At 28.4% G+C, this 22,751-nt stretch overlaps 3 protein-coding genes across 3 annotated transcripts in view; 2 read left to right on the top strand and 1 right to left on the bottom strand.

Annotated features, from left to right (window-relative positions):
* LOC136989414 (uncharacterized) overlaps nt 1–13,513 on the top strand; it is a 47,707-nt gene extending 34,194 nt beyond the window's left edge. The window contains exons 10-21 of the mRNA XM_067287539.1: nt 4,418–4,925; nt 10,285–10,386; nt 10,470–10,644; nt 10,707–10,794; nt 10,867–11,082; nt 11,159–11,314; nt 11,393–11,495; nt 11,566–11,697; nt 11,761–11,847; nt 11,917–12,015; nt 12,264–12,302; nt 12,379–13,513. Coding sequence (XP_067143640.1) covers nt 4,418–4,925; nt 10,285–10,386; nt 10,470–10,644; nt 10,707–10,794; nt 10,867–11,082; nt 11,159–11,314; nt 11,393–11,495; nt 11,566–11,697; nt 11,761–11,847; nt 11,917–12,015; nt 12,264–12,300 — 1,703 coding nt within the window. The 3' untranslated portion in view covers nt 12,301–12,302; nt 12,379–13,513. The remainder of the gene's footprint in view (nt 1–4,417; nt 4,926–10,284; nt 10,387–10,469; nt 10,645–10,706; nt 10,795–10,866; nt 11,083–11,158; nt 11,315–11,392; nt 11,496–11,565; nt 11,698–11,760; nt 11,848–11,916; nt 12,016–12,263; nt 12,303–12,378) is intronic.
* On the bottom strand, nt 13,509–17,827 carry LOC136989424 (mitochondrial coenzyme A transporter SLC25A42-like). The gene is made up of 8 exons (XM_067287566.1): nt 17,696–17,827; nt 15,201–15,290; nt 15,043–15,124; nt 14,875–14,983; nt 14,619–14,808; nt 14,434–14,550; nt 14,215–14,366; nt 13,509–14,149 (listed from the first exon to the last, which is right to left on the bottom strand). Exons 2-8 carry the CDS (start codon nt 15,224–15,226, stop codon nt 13,848–13,850), a joined length of 978 nt encoding a protein of 325 aa, XP_067143667.1. The 5' UTR covers nt 15,227–15,290; nt 17,696–17,827; the 3' UTR covers nt 13,509–13,847.
* LOC136989416 (zinc transporter ZIP10-like) overlaps nt 17,497–22,751 on the top strand; it is a 77,248-nt gene continuing 71,993 nt past the window's right edge. The window contains exon 1 of the mRNA XM_067287550.1: nt 17,497–17,507. The gene's annotated coding sequence lies outside the window, so the exon portion shown is untranslated. The remainder of the gene's footprint in view (nt 17,508–22,751) is intronic.

The following is a 22,751-nucleotide window of genomic DNA, read 5'->3' as shown; positions in this document are numbered from 1 at the left end:
CAATATAACGAAATTTTCAATACAGGTACTCCTCACTTTGCGACTGAGTTCCGTTCTGACGACTACGTCGTTAAGCGAATTTGTCGATAAGCGAGGAGCTTGCACCAGGAATATAGGATCGTTGTAAAATTATAAAAATTATGCAACAAACTTCAAATTTATTCTTAAAAGGCTATTATAGTATGCTATTAGCCTATTATAGTACGCGCAAGCCTATTATAGTACACTTAGTGCGCATGTCACCATTTGCCACTGACCAACACTCAAGCTGAGAAAGGGGATTCCCCGAATTGCAAGTCGAAACTCGATTGGTCGTAAGTGCGAGTGGTTGTTAAGCAGATAGGTCGTAAAGTGAGGAGTACCTGTATAACAAATTTATTTTCAGTTCTTTGCCAATGTATTATGCATCTTAACATAAAAATACTTCAGTTGAACAAATCACAGTAATATAAATTTTAGTTTAACAAAATAAAAGTTTGTATGAGTTGAAGTATGAGTGAAAGTGATTATTATAATGAAGTCTATAAATAAATTTTCTTTCACTGTCAATAATATTTTGACATTAATCTGGCAATACAAATTTTAGTCATAATTGTTGATTTAGTTTGTAGTGTAGTCTCATTTTTGTGTAATTATTCATAATAATTAAAATAATCATCATTGCAATATTTGAAGTAAAGATTAATTTATGATTACTATTTTCAGTGCAGTCACCATAATGTAAAATCTATGCAGTTTTCTAATAAAACAAAGAAATGTGTCAGGCATATTGGAATTCTGTGACACAGTTCAGGAATTTATGGAAAAGATTTTGATTATACATACAATGCAATAAAAAACAAGCAATTATTTATTGTGATATTGTCACAATGCCAGGCTGCAAATTTTAATCATCTTTTAATTTTAAAAAATTACATCACTTCCAGTCTAGACTGGAAGTTTGTATATCAAGTCTCTGGCCCCTAAGCTTTTTGTATCTGGTCTTGATTTTCATCTGTCTAATCTTTATCTAACGTCTGTTCATGAGATTAACAAAGGACAGACAGAAAAATGACAGTAGGAATGTATAGATCTACAATTTGAAAATTGCAGTTCAATTAGATTTCTTTCAGCAATAAATAACAACTATTATGGAAAGGAGTATGTGATTATCAATGCTATCACTTCATGCATTAACTGTTTGTTCAAGACAGCGATGATGATAAGCTTTTAATTTCAAGCATAGATGGCCAGATGGTCAAGGCAATAAAGTCTACTCTGCTGCTTTGGGGATCTGAATTCAAGTCTGGATTGGCTCAGAATTTTTCAGGAATGGATTGACTTAAATATGTCAGCCTCTTGCCTCAACAGCCAACCACTCTATTGTGCCAGGCCCACAATGGGGTGGTTGGCTGTTGAGGCTATGATTGGCATGATTAATAGATCCTTTCAGAGCCCACAGGAAGATTCAAAAAATGGAAAAGTTATAAATATAAATTGTTAATTCACTTGCTATTTTTTCATCTTCCACTACTAGAAAAACTGATTTCTAAATATTTCTTGGTCTCAAGGAATGAACTTTTTTTTCTTTAAGAACTTTTTTCAGCATTTTTACTATATTTCAGTGAAACAAAATTTTTGGAATTTGAAAAATTGTAGACCTATAAATTCCAACTGTCTATCTTTCCTTAATCTTGAGAACAGTTAGATAGATGAAAGCCAAGACCAGATATGGAAAGATTGGAGGCAGGAGGCCTCGATTAACTATACAAACTTCTGGTCCAAATCAGAAGTGACATTTCAATTAAAAAATTTTTCCCTGAAAGGAGTTAGTTAGATGACTAGCATGATTCTTTTCCTAACAGAAAAAAATTGAGAAAAATATAATTGATCCTTTATTAAGTAATCATGCTCTCTAGGACTAATCTGTAAAGGACATGTATGCTTCTATTATGGTCAGGATTGTAATAACAGCCATTAATTGTTGTTTGAATAAACAATTGATTCTAAAGTAGAAAACAGTTTTTTAAGTTTTTTTAATGTAATCTTTAAAACGTTTTCATTTTCATCATATGTGCATTGTTGTTTGATTTCTAAAAGATTATCACCAACCATCTGATTGCATGTTATTTCAATAGTTTATGAACATTTCCCATATTACTGTTCTAAAAACCAAGATCTTTAGCAATAGTAGCTATTTCTTCTACATGATACTATTTACAGGATGTTTAAAGTCATTAAAATTACAAGTGCATTTTGGCAAAAATTTCTTCCAAGTATCTCTTGTACAGCTAGATGTTACTTTTTTAGTGTTATGAATGTTTTCTGTTGTGTGCTTAATATTAAATTTTTTCCAAAAATTCTTGAAGTTTTAACAGTGTTTTCTCTCATCATAGCTTCAACTGCTTGTGAAAAAGCTTTTATCTATATATATAAATGAGGATGTTTGTTTGTTTGCTATACACTCCTAGGTCATTTGACCAATTGCTACAAAACTCGGTAAATTCAAAGACTTCTAACTTAGATCATGTTGTGCATTCCATTCCAAAATATTGATTGCATTTCTATAAAGCAATTAATTTTTATTTACAGTCAATTTTCTGAGTTACATATAGTGCCATCTGTTGGCAAAAAGTTAACAATTTAATTAATTATAAATATAAATATAATTCTTACAAAAATAAAATATAATTTTTTAAAATATATATTATATTCACCGAATTACTGCAACAAGGATATAGTGCAAAATAGTTGCACCATTACACCATTACACCATTACTGCAACAGGTAGCACATGCACTTGCCTGTGTGGAGTGTAATAGTGTTTTGCCTTCTATATCATATTTTTCTTGTTAGCAATAGAGTTGTGCTGGTTATGTATCTAACTCTGTTCGGGGGAGAAATTTTTGTATTGAAATAACGTGACTTGCGGTACAAATTGGAAGTTCATATGAGGTAATCTGGTCCTGTTCTCTTAAGATTTTTATGTCTGGTCTTGACTTTCATCTATTTAACTCTGTTCTCGAGATTAAGGAAGGTCAGGAGGTTTCATATTAATAATTTCATTGATCTTCTCACCAGATCTTAATTCTAGGATTTGTCAATGTGCAGACAAATGCTGAATATTAGATAACTTTTGCAGAAATAAAGATTTTTTTTCATGCATTAGTAGCAAGTGATTGCTGTGTCTGAATTTATGATAGTTTTTACTATATAGCAAGTGTTTAAAATTGCTAAATTTTATAGCTTAATAGACTCTAATCTCTTTATCTATTTGTATTGATTCATGATTTCAATATACAGATGGTCAGAAGGATGTATCTGTCAATCATCCTAGTATACTTGTTCTATGAAATATTTATATTGAGCATAATTATATGAATGAATTCTTTTATATTTTCTTAATTTTTTTTAGTCAATATAATTACTGATCTATTAGAGAATTTTTTTATCAGTAGGAATTGCTTTATTCTTCCATTGCTTATGTTTTGTTCTCTAAAAGTATATTTGAGAGTTTTTTAATAGTGATTTGCCTGGGACAGGATTGTATAGCTTTGCAAACTATTTCTGATGAATGAGTTTTAAACTTTGTCATGTTTAGGTATATTTTTTAAGTTTAAGTAAAGAGTATTAAAATTAATGATAGATTGTATTGTCTGAACTAGTCATGTATCTTCACTTGCCGTTGTCATCAGTAGTTTTATCTTTTAAAATATGTTCTGTGGTTTTATTACATCTTGACCTTAAATTGTAAATATAACATTTTTTCACAAGGTAGGACAATGATGCTTCTTTATCAAACATAACTGCTGAAGTTTTTTGCAATATTTTTCATGTTATATTTTTGTGTCTATGACTGTAGTTTCTGTGTATTTTATATGAAATTGAATATGGCAATCTGCCAAGTTTCAGGATACAGATTTTTATTCTGAATTGCAACCAAACAACTTGAAGATTAGTTTGCAATTGTCAGGAATAAGTGATTTGGTGTAATTATGAAAGAGTTGTTTTCAAAAGAAATAGTATGTCATTATCAATGTTGTTTTATTTATCTACTTTTTGTTTTTGATGGTTATGGTTAGTTGTTGATAATTGTTAATGGATAAAATCCTTTATTCTATTTTTCCTACAATTAATAAAAACTGTTATATAAATTTCCTATTTTGAGAGTTCTCAAGAAGAATGTTTTATTTGACAAAATCACTTTTATATTAGAGAAATGATACAATAGAAAATATGGATACACTTCTTCTAGAATATCAAAAAGACAAATGAAATTCTTATCTAAATAAAAATAAGAAAATTTTTAAAAAATTCAGGAAACATGATTTAAAAATGGAAAAGTTGTAAATTTTTTGAGAATTTATTTAACAATAATATTTAAAATAATTAAATATTTTTTTCATTATGTAATTAATGATGATAGATTTTATTACAGATGAGGAGAATAAGAAACTTATGTCTTCAAATAGCCTTTCTAAAGAAGGAAATGTAAAAAATGGTACTTCATATCTTCTGGATGTTACTGGAGATCCAATCAGTTCTCAAAGTTCCTCAAATCAAAATTCTTGTCCCTATACTCCTCAAAATAGTTATGTAGAAGATTCTTATGAACAGGATTCTGATCCTCTCACTTTACCTAGCTTTAATAATAGAGATATGATTGCTAAGATAGAGGAAAAAAGAAGTAAACTTGGAGGATTTGATGGTGATTCAGATTTTTCAGCTGCAAAAAGCATTCCATTTACACCAAAAAACAGTGAGATTAATATTTCAATGAAGTGTCCTGCGGAACAAAATTCAGAAGCAAGAGTAATTTTTGAACAGCTACAAGGAAAGAAAGATATTTTTAATCAATTTTTAGAAGAATCTAAATTAAAGAAACAAGAAAATATTGAAGATTCTGGTTATTCAGAATCATCTAATGGAAAAGAATTAATTAATAGGTTAGAAAATTAATGTACAAAAAACATTGGATCTCAATTTATTTTAGTTATAAAGTTATGATAAAACTAAGCAAGATGTTTTATTCAAATAGTAATCCATATTAGTTTGTATTCAGATTTCAGGAATTCTATTGTAGAAATTATGATTTAATGTTTCATCAGTTTTCAGAATATCAGTATTTTCAGTTTTTAAAACAACTCATATATAATAATTTTTAATTTAATTGTAACTATTATACTGCTAGTAAAGAATTTTTCTCAATGCAAAGTAGCTTGGCATCTGATAATGAATTTAATAATTTTTTAAAAATAATTCTTATAAGGACATTTTATGGTAGTTGACTGTTAAGATTACTTTTTCATTGTGTTTATCTATTAATCTAAATCAAATAATTCTAATTATTTTCTTGTTTATTATTTTCTTCTTAAATATTGTTGTACAAGAGCATAATAATAATTACAATAGATTTATAATTACTTTTTGGTTATCTTTTTATTTAAAAAATAAAGTATAATTTTTCCTTTATTTAAATGACTGTATCAGCCAAAACATTAAAAACCATTATGTAATTATTAATGTTCTGCAGATTTTACATTGCTTGAAAATATTTTAAATTTTGTTATAGAAAATTAAAATATATATAAAATCATAACTGGCTGAATTTTTTACTTTCTATTAATTAATTATAACTTAAATAAAATCTGTTGTGGTTATTTTATTTTTTGGCTAATTATAATTTTTTAAATGTTAAATATTATTCCAAACAAATTATTATTATTTTTTAATTGTAGTTATAATTTTTAAAAGATGTTTGTTTTTTGCTTGATGTGTTGCTTTCTCTGGGTAATTTTAATATTATTAGTGGAATAAGTGAAGTTTTTTGTTGTTGTCATAAATAAAAAAAATAAAGTTTAACTTTGTTGAAAATATTTCTAATAAAATGTGAAGAAATACTGTTGAAATAGGATTTAAGAAATATTCATTTTTATGTTTACAAGGAATAATTTGAAGAGTTAATATTTATTTAAAAGTTATTATTAGCTAGCAAAATATGATTGTGAAAAGCATATCTATTTAATTGTGCTCAGTTTTCATTTATATATTATGTTTACAGTACATATCCATTATATTGATATAAGTTTTTTCTGTTTTATTTTACAATTAAGAAATATTTGTTAAATTTTCAAGTTTCAAAAATTACAGCTGAAAATGATAGAAATATCAAAATGAATGTAGTTAAAATAGAAATTTTTGAAAACTATAATGTATTAGTCCCAAAATACTGAAAATTAAAGATAGTTTGACACTAATTAAAACTATTTACTTAATTGAATATTACACTGAAAATTTGATTGAATAATTATACAGAATATGATAGCTAATTCACTTAGGATATTTTGGAAAATTCTACTAATTGTGATTTTACCTACATACATAAATTATTTTCAATGATAAATAACAACAAACATGACAAACTACAAATACCAAAGATGATTAAAAATAACAGATATACACAATTATTACTTTAGTCATCTTTTATCTGAAAACTTTGAAAATTTCCTCTATAAATTTATTTTAATAAATAATTTATTAATAATAATTTATTATGTATACAGTTATTGAATTTTATGCTGGCAGTTTTAACCCAACATTACAACATTTATTTATTGACTTTAACAAAAATTCATTAACTTATTTGATCAAAATATTTAACCTTTCTAAATGTAATATTTGCTATTCAGAAACATGATTTTAGTTAATAAAATTTTTCATAAAAATATGTATTATTGGAAAGAAGTTAAATAGGAGACATGACAAATCTAATATAATAATAATAATAATAATACTTAGTATATTGAATATATGGTAATAGTAATTAGCATATTGAATAATATACTTGCAGCACAATATATAATTAGTAAAAAACATTATCATCAAAGATGTTATATCATAAATTAATATGTTATTATTTTTAATGACACTATCTGATTCTGTAATATTTACTGTTATTAATATTGCAAATTCGAAAAATTTACACGCTTCTTTTAGTTTTAATATATATTTAACGAGCATAAAATTTTTAAAATTTATTCAAATAGAACAAGTATATCTACAACTTGAACAATTTAAAAAGTTTTCTTAATAGTAAAAATTATAAATTTACCATTAAAAACTTTGATATTATTTTATTCACAATATTTTCTATAGCATCAAATTTCTTTCTCTGCACAAAGTTTTACTGATATTCTGAAAATTGTTGAAACATTACATAGGAAATTTTTATTGGGAATGATTCTTAAAATAATTAAAATGATAATTTAAAATTTTAAACAAAATAAAAACTCTTCTAACATAAATAAAACATCTTAAAAATATATATGTTATAATTACTTTACCAAATAAAATATATATTTAATTTTTAATATTTTAAGTATTTATAACCAGCTATAATTTGATTAAGAAGAAAGAAAAAGAAAGCGAATAGAATGTAATTTGTATTTTCTAAATATTTTAAATGATGAAATAATAATTTTAGATTTTGGAGAATATTTTATTCATAAGTGAAAATTTCATACATAATAGAATTTTTAGTTTTGTGAAAGCTTATTATGAATAATCTTTCTTTAATACAAATTCAAAAATTATTTGAACAATATTTAAATTTTAATAAATTTCTTGTAAATAAATGAAAGATAAATAGATAAATAGGTTCTAAAAATATATTTAAAAGGTTTTGATTAAATAATTTTTAAATGAAAAGTTGAAAAATATAGAAATATTTAAAAAAGAAATTAATTAATACAAATTCCAAATATAAATATTTAAATATCAAATTTTATTATATGAATTTAAATTTATTTTATTTTAATTTTGTTTATAAACATACCAATAAAAAATAAAAAAAGATATGAAATCTGCAAAACTTACTATCAAAATTTAAGTTCATAGATTATTTAAATATCAAATATTAAATAACAATGAGAAATATTTTTGAAAATATACTGTGTGTATTATGGTTATTAAATAAGTTGTCAGGAAAGTTTTCAATATAGATTTTTAATTACTTAAAAAAATTTGTTTTTGTTAGCAACTTTTTATACAATAATAAATATCTGCATTAATATATATACAGATAAAGTTTTTTACGAATTACTTAGTTTTCAAGTTGCTGTTTATAATGCAAATAATAACAGTTAATTGTAGTTTATCAAAAGTATATTAAAAAATATTACATTTACTTTAAAGGTTCTAAGTATCACAGCAATTCAAAAAATTGCTGGTTTAAATAAGATATAAAACATTTTAAATTTATTATTATTTTATTTTTTTTTTATCAGAAAATAATCCAAAATGCCATTTGAATAATTTTTCCTATTTGTTTTAATAAACGATAAACTTTAGTATTGTAAAAGTTCAAAATGAATTCAAAATATTTTATAGTTCTTCACAAATGCATACATCTCAGTTAAATTCTCTAATGCTTTAAAATAAGATGTTATTTGAATTTTCAGAAAAGGAAAATATATGTATATGTTACAAATCATTAATTTTTGTAAATATTGTTTATTTATAATTGGTAATAGTAGAATGCGAGGACGCTAATTAATTTATACAACGGACATTATATAAATAGCCATATACGAGGTAATGGGGAAATAGGGGGGAATAGTATCATATATAAAACGTATACAATCAGCTCGCTCTGTAGTAGCGCCCCCGCAATAAAAATATTCACTGTACACTGAGCAAGAGGAGAAAAATCGACTGCAGCAGTTCGTATCGATCGACGCAGTCTCAGTAGTTAGAAGTGCCACTTCTCAGTCAAGTCCGTCATCCAGATTCGTTGAGAATCGCAAAAGATCCGTCGAAGGATTGACATGCCATCGATGCAGTCCGAAATCATGATTATACCGACACACAATATCCAAAGGTACGACAATTGACGCTTTAAATTGCATTCTACAGCGCCGTTTACTTGGCTGTTACGCAACGCCATTTTCAGTTATTATCTTTCCGAAAATTGATTTTTTTAAATATTTTCTCCTCTCTTAATCTGTCTTTTTATTCTCATTTGCTCAGATGTTTCGTTGGCCTCGATTTTTTTTAGTCGATACAGCTGATTAAATTAACGTAGGTCCTACCTGCCGTTTCACTGGCTGTACTGTACGTTTTTAATTTGAGAGCGCCGTTCCGTATCCGTTTTCTGCGATAGTGATGCTATTTGCATTGTTATGTTTCAATTAGATCTTCCGCATCCTACGGATTTTCCTAATTTGCCTTTAATGATGTGTAGAATTCGTGTAGTATATCGATTTTTCTGGTTGCTATATATTCCTTGCTTTTTGGTTTGTAAACAGTCTCTGTTTACCGAGTCCGATATGTTAATTTTCCGTGAATTAATTTGAAAATTTTCGGAATTTACGTGCGAAAAACGGGAAATTTTCAGTTCTTAATGCTTAATAATTACGAAACGGTCGCGTAATTTCTGTTTGAAATAATATTTCTACGTATTTGTACAGAAATTAAAATTCCCGAATCCAGGAAATAAAGGAGTTCATTTTATTATTTTTATATTTTTGATTGGAGGGGGTAAAATTGAGAGCAGAGAAGAAAGAGAAACAACAGCTGAGACGTCTGTAACCATGACAACATCTTGTTTATTCCTTTGATTTGTATTACGCTTGCGTGGTCGTTCGATAGAATCTACAATAAACGTTTTCGCTCGAAGGAATTTGAAATTGCGCAGATTGCAATTTTTCCACGTGTTAGGGTATAAAATCCACCGATTTATGCCAAATTTGTGGAATAACGCGAAGAATTGAATGCCCTTAAACCGAATTCTTTATTGATCGCGTCGACCCCGATTAAAGGAATGTGATAGTTAAATAGAATATGCGCAGTTGTGGAGATCAGATAATATCCTTCGCTGTTTTTTATGGTTTCTAAGCCGTGTTTTATTTAAATTTTCGTAATGAAAGTAGTCTAATTAGTTACTCAATTTATTGCTAATTAAAAAACATTATGGAAGTTTCTCATCCGAAACTGTAAAAAAAAAAAATTAGATAAATTCAAATGTTTGTAAATAAATGCAAATACAATCAAAAACTTAGAAAACAAAATCTTTCCTTACTTGTATGCTTGTAGAATATAGATTTTATAGAAAACTGTTCTTATAGTTCTTTAGAAATTTGCCTGCTAGATTAAAACTGTTTTGAAAAGGAAATATTTCTTCTGTTCTTAAGTGTATTAAAAAATATTATAATTTGTCAAAATGAGGTAATAATAATTAGAGGATATATTTTTACTTAGAAAGTAATAATTCTGTAGTTAACTGATTACATAATTTTATTGTTTTAGTTTAACAGTTAAATCAGATCTTATTAAAGAAAAAGCCGAAATCGATGCTGGGATTAATTCGGGAAACGTCTCGCCCGATGACTCCGATACATTTAAAGACAGGTAAAAAGAGAGAATAAGAAATAATTAAAATAAAAATATTATATTTAATATAATTTGGTATATGTTTTCGTTTTATTAAATAGTGGAACGGAAAAAGAACAGTCGGACAATCGTCAAAATAAAAACAAATTCAGACCGTTAAATAATTTTGATGGCAACGATCCTCTAATAGCTGCTCACTACCTAGCAGAAACGGTTGATTTTCCCGATAGTCCTCAACATATAAAACTGCTGAAACGCAGGAGTAGAGAAGCCCAGGTACATTTTTTACTTTTAAATATTGTTCAGAATTTTATTATTTATGATTTTGATGTATTCAGGGTATTACTGATGATGATGAAGATGAAGATGACACTTCCACTATTGCTGTCATCTCATTGTCAGATAAAGAGCACCAATTGAAATGTGGCAAGTGAATATTTAGTATAAAATTTATTTAATGAAATGGTTTAACTGTTTTGTAATTATCTATATTTGTAGATCGTCCCACAACATTAAATACAAATTGTTCTACCGTACGAAGGAGAAAAATAACCGTCAATCCCGACGTCCTCAGTTCCGACATGAGAGACGAAGACCAAAAGTCTCTTTCCTCGTTAAGTAACAAGAGTGACGTCGACATGTTTTCACCAGTAGATGACTTGGTCACTCCAGATGACATTGATACACCAGATGATTTAGATGATTTTACATTAGGTAGCAAATATTAAAAAATGCTATAAGAAATCATTATAAATAAAGAGTACAAGCTTTTTAAAATTATTTTATATAGGTAATGGTTATTCTGGAAGTGACCCTATTCCCGAATTATCTGCTACAGAAGAAATTATTGAAGAAAGAAACTGGAAAACATGTTTTGTGGGTGGTTCAGAACGAAAAATTGATATGAAAGTGATAGAACCTTATAAAAAAGTTTTATCACATGGAGGTATATATACTATAAGATTAAAATATAAAATAAGACATTCGCATTCTAAAAATAAAAACACTATATATTTCTATGTAGGTTACTTTGGTCCAGATAGACATGCCATTATAGTTTTTGGAGCTTGTTACTTACCTGATAGAAGCCGTCATGATTATGATTACGTGATGGATAATTTATTCTTGTAAGAATTTTTTAATTATATTGGAAAAAAATTTTTTTAATATTTTAAAAATTAATTTTCTCGTCTCTAGATACGTGCTGACAACTCTGGATCAGCTTGTTGCCGAAGATTATATTTTAATATATTTTCACGGTTCTACACGACGTAGTAATATGCCAAGTTTTGGATGGTTGAAGCGTTGCTATCAGATGATTGACAGAAGGTGATGTTAAAATAATTATTTCTTTTCGTTCATAAAAATATTGACTACTATTTTAATTTTCAGACTCAGGAAAAATCTAAAAGGATTGTATCTTGTCCACCCAACATTTTGGTTAAAAACTATAGTCATAATGACAAGACCATTCATAAGGTAAATCTGTTACACTTTCTATAATGCTAGTCAGAAAAACAAGTGATACAAAGTTTATTTTTTTTAAAGTTCCAAGTTTAGTAGAAAGTTACGTTTTATCAACAGTCTTCAAGAATTGTCAGATTTAATTCCAATGGATCATGTTAGCATTCCAGATATTGTTAAAAAGTGAGTTTTTTTAAAATAGATATTGGAGAATGTGTGTCTAGTATTTTATTTTGAGACATTATTAAATTATTGTATTGAGTTAAATTTTTCATAAAATTAATTAATGAAAGCAGATATAAATTTTAACTATAGAATATGAGATCTTAATCTTATAAGAAATAGTGTTTTAAGACTTGTAAACAATTTAGTATAAATTGCAATTTTAACAACTTGAAATTATAAATGAAAGTATTGCTATTATTTCAAAGGTTTGATGAAGAGAAAAATCAAGATGCTTATTTTTAGAGGTAAGTAATAAAATCTAAATATAAAAAGTTCTTTAATTATAATAATAAAACTACACGTTTTTTTCCATTATTTTAGGAACATTTATGTTATCTCATTGAGAAAAGTATTCATTTGTGATGAAACTAACTATAGCTTAGCTGTCTAAATTATCTCATTTTGTTTATAATTCTCCATTAGAAGATCTTAGTTTTATATATATAAAATATACACATACATATGAGTGATATATATAGTATTTGTAAAATGCATAGATAGTTAAATTCTAAAATTTTTCAAATGTGAAGAATTTTACTATTTTAGTTGAAATACAACTAAATGCCAATGTTAAATTTTGGATGCAAAATCTGGTAATATTTCAGATATTTATTATATATATAAATCAATATATAAATATTTCATTCCAAAATCCACAACGTTGATGTTCTTCCTTTCAAGTGTGTTACCTACCTACATTGTTACCTTTAAGAAGCCATTTTACATCTTGTAATTCATGCTTTAATGTGCCATTTAGTTCTTTCAGACTTTGTTATTTGTTTAGTGATATATTTATTAAATTGTTATTTTAGTTTTTATAATTTTAAAATATATAAACTGTAAACATTGTAATATAAAATTGTTGAAATCTTCCTATTTAAGAGAGAATATAAACGTTGCAATCAGATTACCTGTTGCTTCCGTCCTAGTTTTAGCTTGCTCATTTTCTTTCAATTCTTAGCTGGAAGTAAAAGTGTGTTTATTTGTTTATATAAATTTCTCAAATATTTGCCATAATATTATAGGCACGCACCAGAAATGTGATATTTGCCAGAAATTTTATTGTATCACAGTATGTGATAATCTTAAAGCATTCCAAAGAATTTAAATTTGTGCTCATTCCATGATCAAAGTGGCCTAATGCGTGCAATTCCAGTTTTTTTAAGCAGCTCAAATACTAAAGTTTTGTAAGAAAATCGACAGATAAACAAATTTCAAATGCACAACTGAAATTGAAAAATAAAAATTCAAAAGTACCATTTTTGTTGTTATTTAGTTGAAATCAAGAAATGTATTTTGTTTTTTTCAGTAGTAAGAAACAAAACTGCATCTTTATATAGCAATTTCCTTGAATTGCAATGTGTTATTCCTGCCATATATTAAAAAATGTGTACAGTTGTCTGTTATGTACATTGCTTTGCTAAGAATCAGAAATAAAACTTCAAAAATGATTTTACTCTTTTGTATTGTTTTTAATAATCAAAGATCACATGTTAAATTAACATTGCAAACATTATTAAATTGCTATTTACAAAAATAGTTTTACAATACTATTACCAAAGCAAAATATTACTTTGGATAAAATATAACCATAATCTAATTTTGGCAGTGTTTTGAGTTAATAATAAACAAATATTTTTTTTGTACATTTTTACAATAACAATTTAGTTATTAAAATACTTTCTATACATATTTTTACTTCAAAACAATATATAATTTTCTATGTACAGTGTTTGATTGATTATTTACACATTAGTTATTGCATTACTTTTAAACGGAATAAAGATTACTTATACTAATTGTTTAAATAAATTGAGGAGGAGATCAAAAGTAGTGAAACTAATGCCAACTGCTATTGGACCTTTAACCCAATTCAAACTGAGTCCTTTATACAAACCAATTAGGCCCTCTTCTCTGATTATCTTTTTTAGTGTTCCCAATATCGTTCGGTACGGCGTTCCAGTCACTTGAGATGTTTGCATGCGTCGTCTCACTATATCCAATGGATAAGAACTAGACTGACCAAGAAGTCCTGCAATGGCACCAAATATCATTCGATAGAAAGGATTGGGTGGTGCACCATTGGAATATTCTGTAAAAAGAATGTTAGACTATTTTGTTATTAAGAATTTTATAATATTTAGTTCGAGAACATACCTGAATGTAATCTTTTTAACGTTTCATAAGTGAAAAAACTAGTTCCAGCATATGGTATAACACCTATAATTGTTGGTGCAAAACCGCGATACAAATGAGTTGGACCTTCTTGTTGCCAGATTTTAACAAAGACTTGAAACAGACTGTTATACCTGAAAAATAATTTATAAAATTTTCACAATTGTTAAACTGTTTTTAATTTGAGAAAATTAAACTTACTGTTCTTTTTGAGTTACTGCTAATCTTGCTCTAGCCAAATCCAGTGGATAAGTGAAAGTACTCGAAGTTATTCCTGCTAACGATCCAGCCAAAAAAGTTTTTCCAGGATTCTCTTTTCTTTCAAAATAAAGTTCTTGATGTGAATCATTTAAAAACATAACTGAGTAATAAATTATGTATCTTACCTTCCCTCATTAGTGTGAACTTTTAGTATCCATTTCCACTGCTCGTGTGCCGAATACTGAATTGCAGCATACGGAATAATACGGGCCATAGTGGCCGAATTACCACGCCAAAGACTAGCAAACCCATTGCTTTTATAAGAATCAATCAAAAATCGTGTTGCTTGACGAAACGAAAACTGCATCTTTTGTACTAAAGAATGGCAACAGGTAATGATTCTGTTTGAAAAGTAAACTGTATACTATGAAAAAAACTTACTCTGAAAATTTATTTTTGTGCGATCTAATGGAGCAATTGCAGTTTTTGCCAATGCTCCAGCTACTGCACCTGCAGTCATTGATAAAAATACTCTCTTGGTAGTTGATAACTATAATAAAGTGCAATAATGAATAATATTTTCCTCACAAAAATAAAGTCTTGAATTACCTGCTTTTCTGTAATTTTGTCATCTTTCTTTTCTTCATTCATGATAAAATTTAATTTTGGTGTCTTTCCAGATAACTGATTTCTGGAAAAAGAAATCTGTTCAGAATATAGCATACCATTTAGAAAGTTTGCTTAAAAAGAAAAAAACATTAGTGCACCTTGGATCCACAGAAGCCACAGTCATAATGTTTGTGTTTTTGTGGTAGTTGATTCTTGGTGTTTAACATAACATCCAAAAATCATTTCAGCTAAAAATTAATATATAAAATGATAAAATGATAAAATCAGATGATAAAATTCTCATATTTTTATTCTTTTTTAAACAAGTTAAAATACAAACTTTTCATTGAAATAATAATGAATTAGTTTATAAATGCTACATGTATTAGGTACCAAAAATATATATTTTTTTATGAATTTTTTAAAAATAGAAAATCAAGATGAATGAAATTGTTTTGGCAGCAAGTTATTTACCATCTGGTGAGGCATATTTGTATAAAAATAATAAAAGTACATAAATTCTAACTTGAAAACAGATTTAGATAAAATTTCCAAATATAATTGCTTGAATCAAAACTACTATTAAAAGGTTTTAGAAAAAAATAAGAAATACAAATTAAAGCACGACTGTATAAGAATACAATAAAATAATCACGTAAATTGAATGAATGTACGTAAACATAATTCATTAATTTTAGATCCCACGGACTTACGACTCTAATTTATCGTAATCGATCACGAGAATTCATGTTAGGATGAATGTGAAAGAGCAAAGTGACTATTTTAACAATCTAAAAGATCAGATATCGAATTATCGAAAACTAAAGACATTCTTTATTCTAGTGTCTTAATGGATACTTTCGTTTTGGATTAATTTATTAAAATTATTTGCAGATTTTATAACTTTGACAGTATATATAAATTTACATCTCTGGCATATAATTTAAATATGCAGTAAATTCTTGATAGTTGTCTTCTTAGTAAGAGCACAGTAATTCAACACAAGTATAAAATTGTTTCCTAATTGATATATAATGATCAAATGCAATAAATGTTATTCTTGATAAAAATAAATTTAATCAACTGAAAAAGCAGCATTCAGAAATTTATAATGATTTGAAAAAGCTTTAATTTGTAACATATAATTTCATAGTTTTCCAACTATATAAATATAAATACAATAATAGTATCTGAACACTTATAGCCATAAAAGTTTAATTAACCATAAATAAAGAAAATAGCAAACTGTACTTCATATTTCAATTTTTATATAATTTTCTTTAATATTAAAAACAATAAAATGAAACTGTTAGTTTAATATCTCGATTTCAGATTTTTTGTAGAACGTAAGTAAACATATTTCAAAAAATTATTTTCCTTCAGAAAAATTGATTTTATACACAAAATTTTAGTAAAATTTGATATTTTTGAATCTGGAAAGCGATAGTGGTATTTATTTTTAAAAATACCATATTGTTAATCAATAATCCGAGAAATGTTTACGCTCTTGCGTCACTAACTCAAAATTGCTGGAAAATATCTTAAATAGTTTTTAAATAGGTTAATACATCAACAATTTGCCAAATCGAGTAACAGCGATTCGATTACACCCAGTTTTCTTTTATATTACAATTTTTACCAGTACATTGTTTTTTTTTAATAATACAATTTTAGGAAATTTCAATATTTATCTGTCTATAGATGTTTTAAATAAACTGAATAATTTATTATAAAAAATTTAAATAAATATCTAAGCGATAAAAGGACATTCACATTAGACATTTCTAAACAAAAAATACACAGATTTATAAAATATTCTACCATAACATTGCCTCAAGAAATTTTTGATAAAAACCTTAATACCTTGTTTAAATTTCCTCGTCCTTGGTAACGAGATTTCATTGACGAAAAATACATTAACATAGTTACAACAAGAATAAATATTAAATAATAATAATAAAAAAAATCAAGAAATGAAGTCAAAAATTGAATTTTATTAAGAAATAGCAGTAAATTAAAGACAGTAATTCTGTAGAGTTGCTCAAAAATCAGTCTTATATGATGATGATAAACTTGAGCATATTAATAATTAAAGTCAATGTATTAGAAGAAAACATCAAATTGATAAATTAATGTGACTTTTATTGTAGAAACAATCTTGGCTGTAAAGGTTGATTCTGCGGGTAAACTTTTCTTGGCACCGTTTTATACATATTATGCACATGTTAACACGTTGTAAAGTATGCATCCAGGATTTTGTAAAAACGTTTTCTTGCGTACACTCTAACACAGAACAATATCATATAAAATCGAATAGCAAATTGTATTTAATTTTCATTTATAACCAGGATAAAAAATTAAAAAGTTGGCCAAATTTAATTACGGGTAATTTCATAATATTTTTTCCTCACTGGTTATTTTGTTTATTCACTAAAAAGAAATGAGATTACAACTAGAAATTCCTAGTTGTAATGTCATCAAATATCGAATTGTCAATTAATAATAATAAATCAAATGAAGATAAAACATCGAAAATGCTTTTGGATATTTGTAATGAAAATATATTTCGAAATAAGTCAGGTGATTTAATGTCCGGAAACAGCAAAATTTTATATGATAAATCTAATTCTATGATTTTATTGTAAAAACTTACAAACGAATACAAGTTCTAATCTGCAGACGTTTCGGTGATTATTTAATAAATTAACTTTACGAAACTCGTACAATTCGTCTGTCCTCCTCCGGCAAATAATCCGTTCCAACCCCGACCTTTCACTCCTTTTAATATTCAAATTACCAGTCGCCCTCTGGTGGCAGAAAAGTTGTTCCATTCAAATGGCTTCACTGTTTTGAGAATACGATGGTTTCAACTAATAAAAATCTCTTCGATTATTATTTTACAGATTTCAAGAAAACTGAAAAATAAACTTTTATATTCTAGTCTTATTATTTAATTTTTTAAACGAAATTATTGGGGCGCTGTCTAGTTGACGTTGCAAATTACCGATAAAATATTTTCCGGAAATATTCGTGAATTGCATTTTGCAGTGATTTGTATTGAAGCCTAAATCAGTGTGATATCCAGCTTACTAACAGCGACTTGTTTACATCTATCTGTTCTTTATTATATACGGAATAGAGTAAGGCAAAATTCTGTTTCCAATTCGTTAAGGTACTTCGTATGAATTACTTCTACGTTTTTATACATCATTTTAAAGCTTTTTTCGTGTAGATTTACTTTATGGCGTCTATTTTAGTGTTTAATTTCAATTTAAAATAATTAGAAGCAAAAATATTCTCAATTTGCTCTGTGGCGCGCCCCCCTGTCATTCAGACTATAGAGAGGCTTCGAGTCGACATCACGAGTGACGTCTTGAGCATGCGCACTTGTCCGACGCCATATTTGTGGTTTGTTTACGTTTTATTTGTGTTTACGTGCACTTTAACTGGAGTTCTTGTGTTGTTTATTCGTCACAAATCGTCACAAATATCACTATGGTGAATTGTTGCGTAATTGGGTTTAATGCTAGTTCGCTCAAGAACGAAAGAACGTCGTCTTTTAAAAATTTTCTGCATTATTAATCGTCAAAGACCCCAAACTGAGGAGCTTTCACGAAGAAGGCAATTTGCATGACTCTCGAGAATTAAACAGAAAAATTTCAATACGAATAAAGTGAATACCCATACAAGAGTTTGTCAGAAACATTTCATTTCAGGTAAGCAGTAACATTTGATTACCATTTATCAATAAATGATTAAATAAACTTGCATGAGTATCATAGTGTGTACAAGCCGGTTGCATAAATCCTTTTGTTAATACCGACAAAATAAAGTTAAATAATTTTAACAACTCCAGATTTTAGTTTGAATAGATAATTGTGTTCTAACTTTATTTTTCACCTTCCAGCTTGTTTTCTTGGTCTCTGCTTATAATAAATATACAGTAGAGTTAATATTAAAGCATTAAGCAATGATAATCGCTTAGCGGATGAAGAATTAGAAATGAATTTTGAACAAATTGTTCTTACAGTCTAATTTACATAAATAAAAGTGTGTGTATTTTTAAAGATATAAACCAACAATTTCTATTGTTCATTTACAAATAGTTAAGTTAGGTTATTTTGGTGAGCAACATTAACATTTCCTTATGATGCTACCTTTTACAATAATTTTTTTACATTAGTAACAAATACTACGTAGTAACCTCAAGTTGTTCCTGACAGATTCTTATTTATTATTTATATATAAAGTACCAAGTTCTTTTTAATAATAATATATTATTGGAAAAGTTTTTTTACTCCAAAGGAAAATCTTCCTCATTTTATAATGAGTCATCACCGGAGTGGGTGCCAAAATTATACATGGGGTATGAAAGTGGCCACAACCCAACAGCGGATCACGAGCGTTATGAAAGAGTACGTAATCAAGCAAGGGCGTCGCCAAGGGGAGAGGCAGAGGGGCAGTTGCCTTCCCCTAGAAATTCGAAAAAGTTATTTAAATGCTAAGTTTTAATTAAAATAATCTTCTTAGGCTTCTTGTAAGTTAAAGAAAACGTTTTTTTTGAGATATTTCTTTTCCGGTACATAGTAAATGATTTTTTTTTTGTAACTCTTTCCGCCCAGTGGGCACTAAGAGGGCCTCTTATAGCAAGCCCATTATGGGTTCGGCCAGGCCCACAATGAGGGGGCCGGGTGGTGAGGGACAGGGACCGACATATCCGGACGGACCACTTCCCGAAAAATGCCTGGGGATTTCTCGACCCGTCCGGATTCGATCCCGGGTCCCCTAGGGCGGCAGGCTGCTAACCTTGACCGCTCGGCCGTCCGGCCGCTCATAGGAAATGATTAAAACTTTATGAATCGTTTCTATTTTACCTACATACAATTCATATCCTCTATCAATTTACATCATCTTGCGCCCCTCTTACCCATTGGCTGGCGTCGTCCTTGTAATCAAGAGAAACATGACCACTTGTAAGACAGTTACGGGCCTCTAAAGATTTGTAAGCTTTTGTTTGTAAAATAGTGTAGTAATTTTTCATCAAAACCAAATAATTTATGATGTTACCAAATTCTACTTTAGGCCACGACTCTTGATCTACAAGGAAGATGCTGGCTTCGCATGGATCGACACCTTGATATAATGAAACTTTCTCTTCATATAAAGCAGCATCTTGTCCTGTCGGACTGCGAGAATAACCCGCCAGAAAAGCGTCTTTTTTAACTTTGTCCACAGGATCGTGCGATAGATTTTCTCAGTATGATGCAAGTCTTCGAAATGCCGCCCCTTAAATGTTTTTATGCCGCCCCCTTACGGTGCCGCCTCTCTGCATCATAGCACGGCACGGCCCTGTTTGTCCACGATATAAAAATACTGCAGTTCTATTTAATTTTAAATTGAAATAAAGCGCTGCCAGCGTGTCCAACAACAAACCAGGTGCAAGCTAAGCAAGCGGAAGCTAAACCACAAACATGGCGAAGGGGCGGAGCAAACGTGCGTTTTATCATATGACACGCGACCTTAAAAACACTATTGAACTTACTCGCCTTCAGTATAAAAATGCTTTCGAAAATAGTTTCAAGTCGAAATTATTTCGTTCATTTCTGATTATTTTTTATTTTGTGTCATTAATGGAAAGGTTATTGTAGATTAAATTTTCATCCGGAGGTCTGACACAATTTTTCCCGAATAAAATGGCGCGTAGATAACTCTTGCGAGTAAGTGAGAAAGAAACGAAAAACAAGGTTAGATTAAATGTCGTTTACTTCATTCGCATGCAGAAGTGAATACATAAGTGCGAAGGTATTTACACAAAATACGTTGAATTCTGAGAAATTTTATGTAAATGAATTATTTGCTCCTTTATCTCCCGTATTGTAATTTAACAGCAATTTTTACAGTAAATATTACGCTGGATACAATTTTCAGATTAGACGAAGCTACATTTAACACAGATACCTACGACGATGACTATTTATATTTATTAGATTAGATTTGTCTCCAGTCTTACTGGAGGCAAAATATAACAAAACAAGTATCGCAACCTGTCCTGATTTTCAACTTTCCCAAGAACAGTATTATAAAGTTGTATAGATCAGGTTTCGGGAAGCACCCATAGAGTCGACACAGCCAGAATTCTGTCCCGAGATTTCGTGGAAATATTTTATGTCGTCATGTAGATGGAACCCCTTATCCAGGAGAAATCATAACTCCGAGAACTTTGATTTTAAGACCATGAGGAGAATTGGAAAAAACCAGTTTATTTAGCCTACGATGGACAAAAAATACGGTATTCTGCGTCAGATTCAATTATGCCCCGTATTCCGCCTCCCAGAAAAATTGCTACCATACAGAACGTGTTCGGAGTTGACACAGAATACCGGAAACAAACGAACAAAATATAGAACTGTGAAAATAGGACAATTCTTCACGTGTCATTAATTATAAATAAAGACTAAAAAAATGTTCTCATTTTGAGTAAACTTAACCATAGTCCGCATATTCTAACCTTAGGCACCTCTTCCGCGAGAAATGGTTCTCTCTAAAACTTAAAATTCAACAATGATATTTCAAAATTATTTAATCGTTAGTGGTAGTAATTAAAGGAATGAAACATAAAGAGAGAAAAGGATATATGTATTTAACATTATTGTATTTTAACCGTTTTCAATGATTAAACAGCAATACGCTCCGTCTTGTTCGTTTTTCACAGTTAACCCGAGAAATTCTTCCCAGCCCGGAAAATCCCGCAAATTTCTTAAAACTGTGTATTTTTCTTATTTTGTGTCAAGGTTGTGAAAATCTTGCAAATAGAAAGTATAATTAACTCGTAGACTGTCAGAAGACATTCGTATTTATTAATTTTAAGTCCGCTTATTAGTTTTTTTTTTTAAATTTTTACTTGTTATGTCATTGTTAATAATCAATACGCAGCCTATTTGTGGCAGGAGTCTGAAAATTCTTTACTTGTCGGAACCTGTAATATCTTGTATAATATAATTGCTCCTATGCTGTCTCAATTTTTACCATGCCCATTAGCTTCGATAACTGCATTACGCCAGGTTGTGCAAATTGGGCAAGGGTAGAAACAAATAGGAAGTCTGCAAGTATGAAGTTTTTCTTCATAAACCCGATTATTAAAGCCAAAAGAACTACCGAATTATCGGGCTTTAAGCTCGATGCCGCTATTAAAGCAGCCGAGGTAGACAAATCGAGAATACTAGAGAGCGAAAGAAGTACTACAATCTCGAAAAGGAACTAGAAATTTTCCAGGCTACGGGTGAAAAAACACATAACATGTCTTCTCTTAAATGCGTTAAAGACGATTCCACTCCCATCAATCGAATCGGAAAGGCCATTCTCGGTGGCGGGACTTTTCGTTACTAAAATAAGAACCAGATTCAGAGATCTGAGTATTGACCATCTTTGCTTTTTAAAATCTTAAAATATTATTGTAAATTTTTATAACGTATTATGTTTTATATAAAAAACGAAAATTACCTTCTAAGTTCATTTTTTTCTTTAAATTTTTAGCTCCGTTCAAAGATAGTTTTTTTTTTTTTTGTTCGTTTTAAGCAGTTTCCAACTAACTTTAATAAATTTTTCCTATTTGCGAAAATTTCTACGTAATTTAACGGTAATTTCTAATACATATTTAATACAGCATTGCTATTTTAGAGGTTGCAAGACGTATTAAATTACTTAAAAAT

The sequence above is a fragment of the Centruroides vittatus genome, unplaced genomic scaffold, assembly GCF_030686945.1.
Source record: "Centruroides vittatus isolate TY-2023 unplaced genomic scaffold, ASM3068694v2 scaffold_520, whole genome shotgun sequence".
NCBI classification, from domain to species: Eukaryota; Metazoa; Arthropoda; class Arachnida; order Scorpiones; family Buthidae; genus Centruroides; species Centruroides vittatus.
Note: the sequence above shows the minus strand (reverse complement) of the source record. Positions and strands in the feature narration are given on the sequence as shown.